Source organism: Eurypyga helias, unplaced genomic scaffold, assembly GCF_000690775.1.
Source record: "Eurypyga helias isolate BGI_N326 unplaced genomic scaffold, ASM69077v1 scaffold9682, whole genome shotgun sequence".
NCBI classification, from domain to species: domain Eukaryota; kingdom Metazoa; phylum Chordata; class Aves; order Eurypygiformes; family Eurypygidae; genus Eurypyga; species Eurypyga helias.
The window spans coordinates 34969-53213 of NW_010234044.1; the positions used below are offsets into that span (position 1 = coordinate 34969).

General features: G+C 39.6%; 1 protein-coding gene across 1 annotated transcript in view; it reads right to left on the reverse strand.

Moving 5' to 3' along the window:
- Nucleotides 1-1546, reverse strand: part of LOC104517307 (disks large homolog 5-like) — a gene marked incomplete at its 3' end in the record, with an annotated part of 35583 nt that extends 34037 nt beyond the window's left edge. The window contains exon 1 of the mRNA XM_010161911.1: nt 1474-1546. Coding sequence (XP_010160213.1) covers nt 1474-1546 — 73 coding nt within the window. The remainder of the gene's footprint in view (nt 1-1473) is intronic.
- Nucleotides 1547-18245: the final 16699 nt, after the last annotated feature.

An 18245-nucleotide genomic window follows, 5' to 3' on the forward strand; every position in this document is an offset into this window, starting at 1 on the left:
TGGCAATGCCAAATCTAGACTGATGGAATTAAATTATTAGCACAAAATTAAGATAGAACATTTCTCCCTTCTTTCTAACATTTAAATTTTGAAACACTACATAACACTGGGCATCACCTGTACTTCAAGAGGAAACAAAAAAACCCAAGCCAGCTAGTCTCAAAGTAAAGCCTCCAAAACAAGCATGCGCTAGGTACCTTCTGTAAGAAAGCACCACAAAGGATCAAGCAAAATTTCTTCTAGGACTAAACAACAAATTATTGAATGACTTCTGAGAAAAACACACTGTGTGAAAATTTCATTATGTGGAGATAAGGTGAATGTCAGGACTGCCACGGCTGCGCAGAACCTTCTCATCCTCCTCCACACGCACACATACGCAGGCTCTGCTCACAGCTCTAAAGCACAGTGTATGCAAGGGGACAGTGGTGGCAACTTAAGACACAGGGACTCAGCTTTCCAAAAACCACTGCACGTACACTTTCAATTGATTATTTTTCCAACAGTATATATTACTCTCAAATATTTACAAGTTTCTATTTATCACTCAACTGAAAGAAGGCTATTTCATCTTCCAAAATTTCCTATATTAACTAAATGATAGTGTAGGAATAAAATAATTACTCTCTCAGATACACATCTTCGGCACAGGGCCAAAGAGGCAGTTATACTGAACCTTCCTCAGCGTATGAAGAATCACAGTTTAATTCAAGGAGCATCAGGTGTTTTATCCCACAAGATGGGAAGTGCCCTGGTCTTAACTGCACAGTTCTTGGCATGTCACCCAACTTCAAGGACACAGTTAAGACCTGCAGTATGGCTGACTCCTCAATTACACACATTTCCTAACTAGGAACACTTATATTATTGTAGGAATAAGCCTAGAAGGAGTGCTTTCCCTGCATATATTTCTTTTGCTACACCTCTGGTTTTAGGAATGTCATGAAACAACTCTCCATGCTCCCCTGCTGTGGATTTCCATTGTTAATTAAACTCAGCTCTTCCTCCCCCCTCCCTTCCCAGCACAGTGACTGCCAGCTGATTCAACTTCTTGTCAGCAAATGATTTTTCTGATGGAGGTCCAATGCACCGGATGAGAGGGCAGCGTGACAAACATTTGTTTACCCACATCTCCATGTACCAAACCAAACAGCCTTTGGCAGGACTCCTACTTGCTGTGGGGGAGCAAAAAAGTTTGATTAAAAATGGAAATGACCCAGATTATAATGTTCCCACTGCCTTTACAACAAACAAAACTGCCCAAGGAGCTTAAGATCACATGGACCTGTCATGCTCCATCTCCAAGGCTATTCTCTTGGCAGCCTGTGCAGCCAGGTTTGTCAGCAACCATAAGACACAATCATTTCTTGCAAGTTGTGTGATGTTCAGACGTTAAATCTTGACCTCAACTTTCAATTGGGTATTTGCTTCCGCCCATGCTATCTTTATTTCGGATGTCTCACTGTCATTTACCTTTAAGGATATGAGTACTACCAAGAATAAAGGTAAAAATCAGCAGTAAACGTAAAACAGTAGTACAGGTCATACCCGCAGAACTTGGCCATCTCTTCCCTCATCTGCTTTTAAACATGGCTTTATTACTTATTCTGCGTGCCTACAGTTCCTTAATGCTGTGCCCTGCAGCATAAAATTCTCTTATTTTTAGGACACCATGAAAACAAATTGAACATTAAAAGGCTTTTTAAATAATCAAGCAGCAAAAAATTTACAATTTTTGTTTCCCAAATGCCTCAGTCTGTAACAGTTTTCCAGAGAGAGTGAGGATCAAAACGTTTATTTTCCTTTCACAATGGAGAAAATATATTATAATAACACATTCAGGAAATATTAAGATACTAATATTAGAATTCTCGTTTTGGAAAAGATAGATACTTTAGTGCTTAAGCCATCTTTCAGTTCTAAGCAATTAAGAATAAACTCCGGTTAAGGACAGAATACTTCACACGCGAATAAGGATTTTGGCACCCTTCTCTGAAATGTTAGTAAAAAAAAAAAGCACTGGTGACAGAATAACAGGACAAGCTGATTCTGACTGGATATGACAATTTCTGTTTAGGTTAGATACAGAAAAGTTAAGTAACCTGCTGGAGGCCAGAGACAGCAGCAATGAAGCCCAGCATTCCGACGCTCAAGCTCCTAGCTGTCAGTTACATAGTGAAGTACTTTCTTCAGCTGTTAAAAACAACAATGGACACAAATACCTGTACAAGTACTATTTTCTTAGCAGCATCTGTTCAAAACACTTCATAACAGAATAAACCCACAGATTAATATTTCTAAATATGCATTCCTAAGCCTACCCTCTCTTGCAACATCTACACTCACTGCTACAGGTGGGGTTTTTTTCCCCTTAAGCAAGGAAGCACTACCGTGAGTTTTACTGAAAAGAATTCACAACCTATCTTTTAAGAAAAATCTAAGGCACTGGACAGTTGTGCATCTTACTACACAGTGAATTATGAAGGGAAGCAGACATGGGTGCCTTCAATAAGAAAAGTGTGGCCGTGAGAAAGATAAGAGGAAAGAGCAAGAGACAACAAGTTAGGTAGTTCATTTTTCTACATTAACACCTTCTCATTAGGACAATTACATTTGCAGCTGTTCACATACTTTATCAGTTATTTGTTCTTGTTTACTGCATTCCAAGAACTGGGTCAAGTCTTTTTACACAAAGCAACACAAAAGAGATGAGAAATCTTTCCAGTTCTGAATCAAGCTAAGCAAATTCACAAAACACACCTGATAACAGTGCTTCAGTTGGCAGCATTCAAGCTATTTTGCCATGGACATCATGCTCTAACAATGCCTTACAGAAGAGGGACAGAAGCAATTTTTAAGAGCCAAACGACCATGAAGTTTTATTAGCAAGAGAGCAGCTATTACCAAATGGTAATTGGAAGCAGAGAGGTACAAAAAACTTAGGACTGTTTAAAAAAAATGAACAAAACCACACCCAAGTACATCAGGTCAGCTAGAAATAATGCCCCTTGCTACCTTCCAATCTTTCATGTCTTTCTTTGCAATTTGTAAAATGACTAATTTAATCTCTTGCAGTCTGTGAAACCACATCAAAAGTGATTAAATATATCTGCTGCAGCAGTAGGACCAAAGATGCAATCATAATTGCTACTGCTATTATTTATTCAGAAAAGTCCTGCAGCAATTCAGGTTGTGAACCAGAAACAACTGCTTTAACCTTTGTCTTCTTGCTTTTTGACTGCAATGGCTTTTAACTCTACTTTAGTGAGTGCACTTTGTCTTGACAAGTCATTTGTCTCTAACACTCCATTTCAGCTGAGAACTGCAACAGCAAATGACCTTGCCCTCCTCTTAGAGCCCTGAATTTCCATTAGTTAGTGCAACAAGATGGATGATGATTTTTCAGCAGTTATTTTAAGGCTAACAGCAACATACCTAGCTACTGTGAAAATATCAGCATGCAAACTTACATTACTCAGCTTCTGGCAAAAGAAAACTTTGTTTGCAGAGGCAAACTGCCTTCACTGCTAACTTACAAGAGAAATGCATATTTTTGTAGGCTTGCACTCAAGAGGCAGAGAAAAAAAAAACTGGCTCCAGATTCTTTAACTTCAGCATTTAGTACAGATAGGAGAAAGCTGCATTTAAAAATCAAGACTTAGTAAAACTGCAATGCCGGCAGATGAAAGAAATGGTCACATATTTCAGCTCAGGTGGATTATACAGTTGGTCCTTGTGTTATTATCAATGAAGCAGTGCTGTCTTCTGTTTTGCAGACATGATGTGCTATTACAGCTGTCTATCTTACCAAACAAATACAGAAATCCTTTTAATGGATTATTTCATATAGTTGTTTCAATGATATCAGTTAATCTATTCTGGGAAACCCATCTCTGTTCCACTGGTAAAAAGCCCAGGGTAGCCATTAATACGTTGTTTCTAGAAAAAAAAAAAAAAACCACCACACCAAAAAAACCCCACTGAAAATATAATAGCACTTTACTTTTTTAACAAGCTCCCTGCAATCTCAAACTCTGTTTGTCTTAAAGTTATCTTCTTAATCTAGATTACTCACTGAATTATACATAATAGGATATAATTAATTTTGTTTATTAAGTTAGAGAGATGCAAATTTTCATTAAACCTTCCAGATTACTTAAACGCAATAGAGGACACTGACCCATCCCTTTCCCTCTAGGCAATCGGATAACCGAGGACCTAAATCCACTTGACAAGCACATGCTCCTTCAGCACTCCACATGCACAGTGTCTGCAAAACATCATTCTGACCATTTGCTGGATAGTCCAGCTACTGATGAAGGGCCCAAGGTTCTTCAACAGGACAGTGCAGTGCCAGCAGTCACCAGAAAGCAGCAAGGCCTCAGGGACCCACATAACCTTCAGCACATCGCTCTCTGTCCCTACAGCTATCAATGAGATGTCTTCTCCAACAGGGAGCAGCTACAGACTCCTCCTCCTGTACACACAGGTTGGTGAGAGGGCATCGTATACCACCAACCTACCCCACCCAGGGAGCATCTGCTAACTTCACTTCTTGGTTCTCTACCAGTGCTCTAAGTGCATCCCAATTCTGCTTACACTTACACCTCTCATGAGGGCCCACCTGCCTATTCCTCAACACCATCCAAATAGATGATGGTAATTTAGAAAACGCCTTTTTTGAGGCCACTACTCAGTCTTTCTGGTCCATCTTCTGAGTTGTATTGCCAAGTAAAGGGCAAATAAGAAGCTGAGGCATCCCGGTAAATTAAATTAAGGAATCAAGTACATTGCTCTTGCTATGAAGAGTCTCCATCCACAGCAACCCACATTTCAAACCGGCTGAACCTGATACTGACTACTAATGCTCTTTCGGGCTGCAAATGCACAGTATGTGAAAAGCTAATCGGGCACCTCCAAACACCGAAGAAGCAGAGACACAATCTGGACTCCTCCTACGCCATGACTGAAGGGTGGTATTGATCACTGCAACTGGAAAAGAAAAAGGTGAATTGCGAAATACGACTAGTGATCCAGAGAAGTCCACCACAACCCCCTTTAATGCTGGGGTGAAAAGTGTTTTAAGAATATCACCAAAGTGAGAGGTGAGTGACAATATTTAAAAATAAGGAAATGCTGTAGATCCATTTTTATTCTGGAGGAAAAAGGGATAGACAGATGATGCCTCAAGTCACATGTCATTATTTGGGCTGGGAACAGACACCTCTTAGAATATCCTTCCATTTCATTAAGCTTTGACAGAAACAATATTCCTGGACCTTCAAATGTCCTTGCTAGCTTCTTTTAACCCCAGGCAGTAATATATTCACATCTGTTTTTCCTAGCACACTAAGCAGTTCTTAAAATTTGAAGAAAGACTTCTTGGTTGCCCATTTTGTTATGCAGCACTTCTGTAGAAAGCTCACTTTGCAAAGTTATTTCCATACCTGGAAGCAGTGGGGTTTTTTTTACATCGTTATATTCCAGAAGCTTTGCAAGTAATCTGACTGAGATTTCCGGAGGATGACACAATCTGCCATTTGCACCTGAGCCCAGAAGATTTAAGTGAAAGGAAATTATGGTCAAAAAATACTCCCACACTGTGCAGTCAAAAGCAAGAAACTATTGTGGGATGACAGTGTTAAATACTCTATCCATAATAAACACATTCTCAGTCAGCAGCAGCAGTTGCCTTACTGAATTTGCAGTGGTAACAATTAAGAAATTCAAACCATTCAGTTTGCATACATATACACCAAGTTTTGTAGCGTATTATTTCATCAAATAATTGTACAGTCACGTAATACGAATGGCAAATCAAAGTTTAAAAAAAAAGGCATTATAAACGTTACAAGTAAATGCTATATTTAAAATTTAATTTACATTTTGGAATTAAAATCAAAGTAACCACCTAATTATGTTTGTAAAGAGGCCATACCATAAAAAAACCCTACATGGAAGAACAAAGGAAAAAGCAACTACAGGTACTTAAAACTGCAGACATTGACATTTAACAACTAGAAATCTACCAGGTAACAAGGAAAGCAAGCATTAATGCCTCAAGATGAGCCTCTCAACGCATCCAGTCCTTTCATTAAGCTCACTGTATCTTGCAACCGGGTAATTCCTCTGCAGAAGCAGCTCGGGGCATGCCTGGGACTGAGGGTGAGGAGAGCATCCCTCACGTGCCCAACCCCAGCTCTTTTCTGGCAATTCAAGCTTCGCCCATAACAAACAAGCATTATGGTTCAAACTGTTTTTTTAGGACAGTCGTGAAGAGCACACATGTACCTACACCCACCCATAAACGTAGTCTAAATGTAAGTACTGATCTGCTTCAGTGATAATGCTACAGTTAAAGCCACATAGCTTTCCTACTCTGCAGACACTTAAACAAAGGACAAAGGGGTTTAACATAGTTCTATCTTACTCTAGAGCAGGAGATTTGGGCACACGAGGAAGAAAGCACCTCAACACAAACATAACCGCAATGACACCAAGGTGTTACTCTATTTACAGCTCAGAAAAAAATAAAGGCCACATTTAAGTCCGTCCTTTGCAATTCCAAGCAAGGAGTAACATATCCAATTCCAAAGGCTTTTCTCCCTCTCCCCATACAATCTACCTTACCTAAACTCACCCATAAAGCTATCTTCCCTGACTATCCTGATTCCTACAGCCCTAGCATATTGACAAAAACCAAATTTCTCCTTCTGACAAGAAACAGAAGAAAGTAGTTGGAATGTTCTCCTCAAAAAGCAGCCCCTGTTACTATTCAAGAACTAAACCTGCATCTGTTTGAAGTAGTTATGGTTACACAGTATCTCTTCATACGCTCCTCTCCATATCAAATGCTATAAATAACTGATTAGGAGAACTTATGAGCCTGTTGTTTCTACCCTAAATTCCCCATTTTCCTACAACTTACAAACCAGCTCACATCTACTGCTCAGAAGGATTGCAAGAGATACATCAATACAATCATTCAAACTCGGACTATGTGGGAATCACTGCTCAACACAATTCCTTTGAAATTCAAGTGGCATTATGAGACTTAACTTTTTCAAACCATGCACCTCCAGAAAAAGTGATTCATGTTACTTGGTATGAAATCTGGCATAATGTTCAAAGTAACCTCCTTTCAACCTTGACAGGAGATGCATACTCCCAACTAAACCCTGAAAAACTAATTCTCCTTATACTGTTCTTCATAGCATGCTTCCATATTCAGCCTCTAAGCATCCCCCCTTCAGGAAAAAAGAAAACATCCGTAGATGCTTTCATTAAGGTATGTCAGAGAAGCACTTTGAATTCCAATCTGTCATGTTACAATGGAAAAAATTACATGTTCTTTCAGACAGAAGAGGGCTCATATCCAAGTTTCTTCTGTCCTTCTGTTAACAGTGATTGTTAATTGAAATGGTAACAGAAAAGATCAATCTAAGCTAAATCATTTAACCTAAGATTTCTTGTCTCCTTGACAAGTTTATTCTTTTCTCTCCAACACTATTTCATTGAAAAAAACAAAAGGAAGAATAAAACATACAACTATTTTCCTCTCATAGTGCTATAGAGCTGCCAATAATTCTGTATTACAAACATATATATTTATTCTGTAGGCACAGAGTCCAAGTCTCTGCTCAGTAAAAGAGATCTAAGTCCCCTGTTACCTACAGACTTGAGACTTAAGTCCTATTCAGGACATTTGCAATTACAGGAAGGTCATCAGAACTCTAAGTGCTGCTAGCATACAAGTGATGCTGACAAAAAAGAAATGCTGAATCCCTAGCAAAGTGCCTTAGACCCCTCTCTAAAACTGGACAAATTGGAGAAAATACTACATATGTGTCTATACAAGACCTTTCCAGAAATGTACAAGTTCTCACAAAGGTAACAGCTTAACCAGAAAACTTTTGAAAGTGCCAAACACTGATATGACCTCGGAATAGGGTGGCAAGGGTAACGATAACAATTAAGAATATATTTGAATCACAGACTGTGCCTCTTCAAAAGAAAAACACACAGATATAAAAAAAAAAACCGCACCTACGCCCTCATTTAAACAACACAATTAAGTATGTCCTTAAGTGCTGTACTGAGTAGTTATTACAGAAATCTATTACCTATGAACTATTTACAAAAATAACTTGCTGTAGAAATCCCCAGGGGTAAACTTCATGCCTCTTCTGGTTACAGCTGCACCGCCCACAGAAACTTCTCATCCCTCACCGGAGGTAACCTTGGGCTGCAGTGATGGCAGCAACAGGCTGATAGATAACCTCCTCCATCGGCACAGGCACTGTCAGGGCAAGTGTGAGCAGACCTCTCCCTGACACACACACACAGAACAACACAGGAAAACATTGCTTAAGTTTCCTAATGGCAAAAGTAAAAAGTGTAACTAAACACGGCACTAAGCCATCTTCCCCCGTACCAGTGTGTCATGCCCACTCTACCTGGGAGCTCAGACCAGAGTATTGGAGACTATCATTTTGGGAGAGGGCAACCACAACTGCTGCAACTCCAGCAAGTCATAGAGTGGCAAATGACTTTAAAATGGCTTAGCTATGAACTTTTAAGCCAACAGGTCTGGATTACCAAGCAAGCAACTGCAGTGGGCACACAAAGTATAATAGTGACCTTGACGTACTAGTGACAGCCAGGCAAATCTTAGTAATGGGGAGATTTTTATAAGCCAAATGCACCATAAGATCAATTTAAGGAGGAAAAAAACACTTGCAATACAAGCAGCCAAATGTTAATCGGCTGCATCAATTCTGGAAAAAGTTTTAAAACTTACTGTACTGACAATGTACCAACAAAAGACCAAAATCACACTCTTAGGAGGAAGCAGTAGCATTACATGACAGCGCACACTGAGCTTAATCGAGTGTAGCAGACCTCCCTGGAGTCTGCAGATGAGATACAGGCTAAAAATTGAGCAAATGCACCTGCTATCCAGCATGCTACTCCACAAGCAAATACGATGCTCTGGTCCACTAAGACAGTGACGGGAGAAAAGACAAAAGAAAACAAGACTACAACACTGAAGAAGTGGAACATGGCATATTGGACAGCACAAGCTGGAGCTGTTGAGAAGAAAAAGAGTGGCCTCCCACCCGAAAAGGGTGACTGAGCCACTAAACAAGTCAAGACCTGTCCTGCTTGAAAAGTCACCTGCCTGTTATGGAGCTGTGGTTTCCGCTCAACCTTCTCTCACCTATAAGTCTCAAAGCAGAGAAGCAGATGAGGATGCTGCCTCCCCATCAGCACCACTTGGTCAGATGTAAGGTTGACTGAGGACAGCTTCAACCTGCCAGCACAGACATGGCTTAACAAAGTGTGCCAGGTGGTCTGGAGCAGCAGATAAACTGCATAACACCCCCACCTCTTCATTTAACCATATAAACATCAACATTTTATTGTTCCCATGTCAGCCACAGAAGAGACAGTAAAAATAGTGCCTCCACTCAAGGTAGCCTTGAAACAGGTTTACTTGTGTATGCTTAATTGTAAGCTTTGACACCTCTTCCTCACTTTAAGCTGCCAGCGAACCAGCCTTCTTTACATCCTCCTCCTTGAACAGGTTTTGAAGATACTGGGATGTTCCTAAAGGAGATGATGTCACTTAGAGCAGCTGCCATCAGGATCAAGTGTTTCATTTTGTTTCCTAAGTCAGCAGTACTCATGAGGTCAAGGGTGTGCAGGGGACAGAAACAGCACAAGGAGAAGAGCAGTGAGTTTAAAAAAAAAAAAAAGAGGGAAAAGAAAAATGAGAGATACATACACCACACCCATTGTATTCCTCACATACACGCTGCTTTCAGTAAGAAACACTGACATGCAGTTAAGCACTGATTAAATAACAGTGAAACTGATGCAATTCATATATGCAGTAAGAAAAGGTTTCCTCCCAGAAAAACCCAAAATAGCCAAATTGAGATGAATTAGCATGCTACTGTACCCACAACTATCAAATGTTTGAAAACCATTACAATGAAGACCAAATTCAACTATTCTGTAATATGAAAAAGTGCTTAGGAAACTACTATAAAAACACAGGTTGAGATGGATCACTGTTCAGAAGCACAGGATTAAAGTCTACCCTGACAGGATTTACAGCAGTCTTTGATACAGCAACTACCAGACATTTCACATTTTTCTAATTTATTCTCACATAGCACTGCATCAACTCCTGTTCTTACAGAATATTTTTATTCTATATTTCCATGACATAAATCAAGAATATTCAAGATATTCAAGTTACAAACAACGGGGTTATACTCAATTCAGGTTTTTTCACATCCACCTGTTCTTATGCTGCTGCAGAATTTTCATGTTAAAAATACCGGATTTAAAAAAAAGGAAAAAGGAAGTTTAAGTGTGTAAACTGAAGTAAGCAAAAACAAACAGAAAATCAGAGCTCAAGTCAACAATTCCAACTTTTGTAACTGTGCTGTAAACCACAAGTTCCTCAATGAAAATATTAGATCTTCTCTCTGCTCAGGTAATGCCTTCCAAAAATGACATTTTGAATACATTTCAAGTCAGAAACAACTGTGAAGTATTAGTTTTGATTGATTAGAAATAGGTTCACATCTCAAAATCCACAATGCAACATATCTCAAAAGGGTTTTAATTTGTATAAAAGCATGTAATTTTTTTTCATTAATAACATCAGTGGAGAACTCCAGAGAAAATTTTGCAACAACTTAAATTCCTTGACTGAAAAGAAGGATGTAGCTCTTCAAATCATTGCTTTCCTTTCCTTCCAGTGCTATACTTCATCCTGCTGGGAAAACAAATCCTGCAGCTCTTCACTTGAATGGCTAAATTTATTGTATAATTAATGATGCTTATGCTGATTATGTTTTACTTAAAACTGCAGACGACCTTCCAGAAATATTTAATAGATCAGTATGTTTTAAAAAAGAAAAAAAAAAATAAATCACATAATGGAGATAATTAGAAAAGATGAGAGAAAAGAAATGCAAAGTACTGTGGAGATCTCTGACAGCAAAGAAAGCAAACATTTCCAACCAGAGCTGGAACTCTTATTTTCCAACTCTTATTGGAACAACGTATTTCCAATTATTGAAATCTTCATAGACTTTCAGATAGGTCCAGATATTTTCTTCATCAAGCACAAAGTCAGATACCCTAGCAAGCTACGATCCTCAGTATGAGGACAACGGGATAAAACAGCAAGATGAGTGCTCTCTGGATTAAAATTTTTAGCATGTTCTCTTTATGTACCCAGTAAGGTATCCTGATAGATGCAAGTTTAGAAGTTGGTCATATTAATTTATTTTTCAGTTTCATAAAGCAAGCTTTTCTCCATTCCCCAGACAAATTATCAGAGCTAAGGGGCTCAGTGCACAAACATAAATTAACACTTGGGAAAACATACAAAAAACACCCACAAAGCGTCTCCACCCATCTAAGTAGAGCTGCCTATCACAGTCCCGTAGACTATAAGCAAGTACAAGCATCAAAGTCCTATAATATAATAAATAATACAGTGACGTTACTACTTCAGGTAGATGATTATGAGAAACGAGCATAAATTGAGAAAGAACTGCTAATGTCTCCGCCCTGTCTATGCAAACTCCCTGTGCTACCCAACCACTTCTCAAGAACACGAAGCTGATGACTTGGCCCCAGCTCCACATGTGTAAAACACAAGAGCTGATCGTTCAGTCTTTGCAACTATCAAAGATAAATTGAGGAGAAGCATCCACCCAGGCATACAGGAAATACATTACAATTCAAGTCTGAGCTCAAGTTGCATCCAAGAAGATCTGGAAGCTGTTTCATTCTAAAAACATCAGAAGTTTCCCCATCAAAAAGCACAGCCTCAGGTGCTTTTTCGTGATGCCATCTGGACATGCAATTACCATATGGAAAGAGAAGCCATGAGGAAAGGCATGAGGAAAGTTTTGAAAAATGAAACCTTGACTATCTGCGCTACTGTGGCCCTTGGAATAGGTAACATCCCTATACTGAAAACCTGTATTAGGCAAAAATGTTTTATTACACAAGACAAAAAAAAGACCTGCCTGGTTACAGCACTTAACTCCCCTCTGCTACTTTCATGCTGAATCCCTGTGAGCATTCCTACAAGCACAGATCCTACCCACTGCTATTAATCACTTCATGTTTGGACAGTAGATCGCATCACCTTGTTTTCAAGATGAGAGGATTCTAGTCACGACTTCCATGCTTTTAAAAAGCAATCTCCCTGGCTCCTCAGCTCACCTTAAGGAGCGAAGAATTTGCACATATTAAATGATGACGTGCTCATTCGTGCATGCATGGCAAGTATGTGCCCTGAACCTAGCAATGTTCAGAATTCATCAGAAACAACATATTGGCAAATTTATACTCTGGATGATTCCTGGCACACACACACATAATTGTACATTTGTACCTACACAAATTAACAGCAGATACAAATAAAAGCAACATCCAGCAAGTAAGTAGCAGTGATAATGGCAGGAGAACAGAATACTCAGTATTTCAAAGAAATGCTGATGATAAACATTTAAACAAAATGTCTGTAGACCAAACAACGAGACCATCATGTTTTACTGGCACAAGTAGAGAGGCATGGGAATTTGCTTTGTGTTTTCAAAAGTACAGTGAATCTTGTGAACCATTCCCCTCCCATCAGACTGGGAATGAAAACAACTGGAACTAGTAGAAACAGGATAAGGAAAGCCACGCTGCCTTCAGCAAAGTTATTCTTGGTCCATTAGGACACTAGAATAAAATGGTAAAAGGCAACCACACTCCATGTTCCCCCATCAGCAGAAATCACAGCCCTAACAAACCTGCTGGCTCTCTACTATTCTCATCCTCCCTAAGTGGAGGTGGCTCCTATATCCTTTATAGAAACAGATTTAGTCCTAACCCTTAATCAAGATCTTTCATTTGCTTTCTCAGGCATTGCCTACCTTCTTACCGAAGGAAACTTCTTTAGTTTTAGTACTTTTTAATTTTTGTCTGTCTTAGGAAGAAAAAGGTAAGAATTTACATTCCTGTAGGGAGGGGGAGCTCATATTGTTAGTATTTCTGGAGAAGAGAAAGCAAAGCTGTCTTCTGAAAGCAAATAGAGCAAATTTTAAAGGACCACAAAGTCCCTGCCATGGCCCTTGGCCCCAAATGCACACAACAATCTTGCAAAACATCCATCATCTCATCAATATTCCTAACTGTTTCCTATCCAGAAATCTAGATTTCTATTTTCAGACTTAGAGACCATACCTATACCTTCTACTTTCCAAGAAATAAGGGAAGGAAAACACTTGAAACGTTTTCTTTGTTTTCTTTTCTTTGTTATCTTTTAAAATATAATACTATATCAGTTATGAACATAAGTTTCATAAAAACCAACAGCTCAAAACTGCAGCCACACTTATCAGCAGCCTTCAATTAACCAGGTCTTGTACAACAGCCTGGCAAGCTTCAGAATTGATGTTTTCAGCTGAGCCACATTTCGACATACACTGTGCAAAACCAACAATGTAACAATAAATTAACTTCTACAGAAAAACTACACATTAATTCCCCCCACTCCAACCAAAATATAGGCTGTCACGTGTCCAAAACACAGAGGTATCCATTTGATTCCACAGCTCCAAACTCAAGAGTAAATTACAAACACCACCATACCGTGGGATTTCCAGGAAAGGTTCTGCAAAACCTTTAAAACAAAGTCACAGAGAAGGCATGCAGAAATGACAACACCATGCCTGAGGCCCGTGCCTAGCAAGACCTTCCTTTACATAGAAGTCACTTGCAAAAAGCCCTATGTGTCAATAGCCAGGTCTGTAAATGTACTGTTTTTTCAGTCTCAGTTGCTAGTAAGAGTATATCCTGTGTGTGCAGGAAAGCATAAATTGATACATCACACCTGCACATCCAGAACTTCATCATCACACTTTGAAGGACCTTTTCTTTCTACCAAGCTGTAAGTTTGTTATGAGACACATGCAGACCAATGATGTTCTTGAAAATTTTTCAATGAGCTGGTTTATCTAGTGTCAACCTGTTACCAGAAATCATTTTAACAGTTCATCTCTAGAAAAGCTGACTGTGTAGGAACGAGCATAAGATATGGAAGGTACCTAGCACAGGACTGTCTGCTACAGGTTCTGTACAGAACTAAAAAGGTCATAGGCCTCATGAAGAAATTACTCCACAGCACATATACAGCTATAACACAGAGCCTATGTGAGAGCAAGGGAACAAAAAAACAAATACTTTTATTTGAAGAAAAACAAAGAATTCTCTTCCATTTGTGTGGCTTTTAATCATCTTAAATCAACCACAGGAAGGTGGTTGGGATTTCAGCTCAAGAACTTCCCATGCTGCTGAAAGAAGGAAGTGGGTTATGACACTGCCACAATCAAACCACCAGAAAAGCCCAGTTTTAATCTCACAACGTTTCACTTCCTCCCACTGCACAATTCTTACCAGGAACCATATAAGGTAATGACTGCATTGAACATCAGACTGATTTGCCAGTAAAAATGTTTTTCCTTCTTTAAAGGAATTTTGGCAATTTAATTCAATTAGTTTCTGCTTGTAAACATCAACTTTGTGTAACTTACAGCCAAACTACTTCAAAGAATAGCTGAAATAAATCAATCTGCTGTTCAAGATACACAGGAATGCTATAATCAAATCCCTCAGAGAAAGAGGAGGGTAGCATAAAGGAATTATGAAAGTTAAAAAAAAAAAAAAACATTACCCCAAAATTGCCAATGCCCTTTTTCCATTCCCTTTCCAAAACCAAGCAGAAAGCCTAAAGAATAGCCAACAAAGACCCACACCAATGCAACCATTCAACTTTCCAATACCTTTCAGTGCAGCTTTACAATAATGCATTTCTGCTTCTGCTCTCCTCCAACTCATCTTCTATCTCAGCTCCAAAGATGGCAGGTTGACTGTACAGACAGTATCTCATATATGCTGCTCCCAAGCCTCCCAACCCAGCAAAGCTTTGTTATTATCACGTTGCTATTGTCTTCCTCATCAAGTCTGTGTTCTGCAAACAGGTCTCTGATTAAAGGCAGACAAGTTTGCTTAATGATCATAGTCATTAGCACCTTGTTTCAGGTGCTACTTTGGTAACACTTGATTTTCATTCTTTTCACTAAATTATAGCAATAATCTATTTGTTGCATTCTCCTTCATTGCTTTCGGGATGAGTTAGACCAACAAGCAAATGTTCATGAAATTAAATAAACCTTAAATCTGAGTTAACACGGGCTTGGGGGGGGGCCCGAAGAAAAAAATCAGAATTACAAGTTATTAAAAAAAAAAAAAAGCACCAGGGAAGTGTTATTAGAAGCAGCCATACTACTTTGCCAAGCACAGTACACGGGCCAACATATATTCTATGCATATGTATAAAAAAAACTATTTAGCTTAGTCCCTGTGATTTAAAAATACAAGTTAATGCTGGGGGTGGGAAGGGGTAAGCTGAAGAAATTATAGTTATGTACACTGAACAACCAAGTATTACTGGTACTCTATTAGTCAAGCTGCTGAATGCATTTGTATTAAAGTGGCAAGAAGATATAAAATCAGCACTAACAATCCTAGGAGCAATGTCTGAATAAATGCAACATGAATTCATGCCTTGCATGCAAATCAGGCTAGTTCCAGTTTCAAAATACTTCATAAGGTTCCTGGCACAGCACTATTCTTATAAGGCAGCATCTCCAAAGCAACCCAAATTACTGGGTGTGCAAATCCGTGGAAACATAACGCAGCGTGCACGTATCCACATTTTTCTGTATAAATTTTATTCTCAATACCAGGGCATTTATCCACACAGGTCTGGAGAAGGCAACCTAAAAATAGTTTTAGTTACAAATGAATAGAAGCCTTTGTCCAAGAGTTGCTGAAGAGAAGCAATTAGAATAACGAAACCCACAAACCTCCTAGTAAACCTTCACAAGAAACTTCAATGGTATAAGCTAAAACATACACAGATTACTTGTGAGGATACAGATGGAAAAGTCCAAGTTGTCGCTGTCTGCTAACCCACCCAGGAAATACTGTCAGGCTTCAGGCACTCCAAGCTGCGCAGAGAGCGGGCACATGAAACAACACAACGCGACTCCTCACAGCCAAAACCAAACAAAACACACCATAGATAACCCCTGGACTTTGCGCTACAAGTAGAAACGTAACCCGAACTGCATGCGCAAGTCAAGAGGAGGATGGCGCAGGATGCCCGGTCCTTCAGCAGCCCAGCCAGCCTGGCGCATGAGAGGGCTGCTGTTCTAAGCCAGGGCAGCACTTGCACCGGCCGGCCCAGCACCCCTCTGTGGGTACCTGTGGGACAACGGCTGGCTGAGACCTGAGCAGGTAACCAGGACATGTTGGTATGGAGGCACAAAGTTCCAAAAAGTCGCTCTCAGATGAACTTTAGTACAGCAGTACACCTTCCTAAAGCATTATTACTGGCTTCTTCACAAACCTAGCTATCAGATTCCCCCCAGATTTAGAGAAATAACAGCAGGGTTTTTTCCTGTATAAGGCTTACTGCAAAATTAAAGTGCAGTGAGATGAGCAAGGTAGCTTTAACACACATAGAACAATTTCAGTTTGTAAAGGATACCGTGGTTTTTCCCCTGAAAGATCCAGGTAAATATATTAACTGAGGCACTGATGAGGAAGGGGTTGAGCAGCTAAGGAGTAATTTGCAAAACCAAAAACCACATCCTATTGCCACGAGAGACACTCAAGCCCCAGCAATAAAGTACAGTACTCCCTTCAGAAAGAATAATCAGCGCAATCTTTTGCACAAAGAGGGGAAAAAAAATTACAAAGTAAAGCTTCTGTTTGCACATATACTATAAATACCAATTCATGACTTACCTCCTTACAAAAAACCCAGTTGTGCTTTCTTCTCTGTTAAAGACACTGCCAGTGTCAACACTGTCTATCCCACCATACAGCACTGACCTCCTCACCAGTTCAATTCCCATGGTGCTGTCCCAGAAGGACTATTTTGGTACAGAGAGGACAACTCAGTAACGTAGCTCCACAAGACACAACTTTCCCTTTTAACCATCAGTTCCAAAGTTGTGTGCAAAACTATTAAAGACCCAAAGCAAGCAGAAACGAGGACAGGATGTCAAGACTCATTTATACCATACCAGCCTTTTAATCAAATAAAGAGAGAAAAGCGCTTAGATGATCCAGTAGTAAAACTCAGATCAGATTTCTTACTTCTCCACTAACTCTTAGCATGGCTCCAGTAAGGCTAAAGATCACTTGCTAATCAGAGATTAGCTCCAGTCAGCTACTCTGAACAGTCACATAATCAAGTCACACGTTCCTGTGGCAGGCCTTCATGCAATCTGGTACAAACGTGTTCACAGAAACCACCTCTGGCCAGCTGCAGAACACCCTGAACACCAGAGTTACTTGGCCTCATTTTCCTCCTGAGCCAAAACACAGACCTTGTGTAGAATGCTACCAAATGGTGATATGCACGAGAACTTGGTGTTATGAATGGCATTTAAAGTAAAAAAAAAAAAAGGAAAATAAAGTTAACACTTAAATCAACAAACAAACCTGCCTGTTTCTGAAAATCTACATTATGTCATGGGTGAAAAGAACCTTCATCTTCCTGGTTTAAAGGAACTTTAAAAATGGGTATTATCCCATGATTCGGGTGCTTATCACGAAGTTTCAAAGCGAAGTACAGAAACCCTGAGGTTTGAAAAATATTTTTAATGCTTTTCCTTCAGTCCAGCATCTTCACTCACAAGTAGGATCATTCTCTTGTAGGATCTTCAACAGAAGTGAGGAAGCACCAAGCTAGGGCATTTAACTTCCAAATGCTGCCAAACAAACTGGAACGCAACCGACACTGTGAGAAGCAAATTTTGTTTACAGCTTTTATCTGGAACTCAGGCACTGTGTTAACAATGTTAGGGTCATACTTAATCAGCTTAAGTCATGCAAGCAGCAATATCGTTGTAAAACTCAAGGGAGGAAGTGTTCTCGTACTCAAGAGAAGCACATGCTTATGCACCTTGTTAAACTGAACTGAAGCTCTGAAGCGGTCCTGTTTAAGGAAGGACTTCAGGATACCCTCCCCCCACAATGTGGGTTTTGGGGTTTTTTTGGGGTTTGGATGGGGTGGGGGTGAGTTGGAGGAGGTTTTTTTTTTGGTCTTTCCAACATACAAGGTTGTCTTATTGAAACACATTTCACCT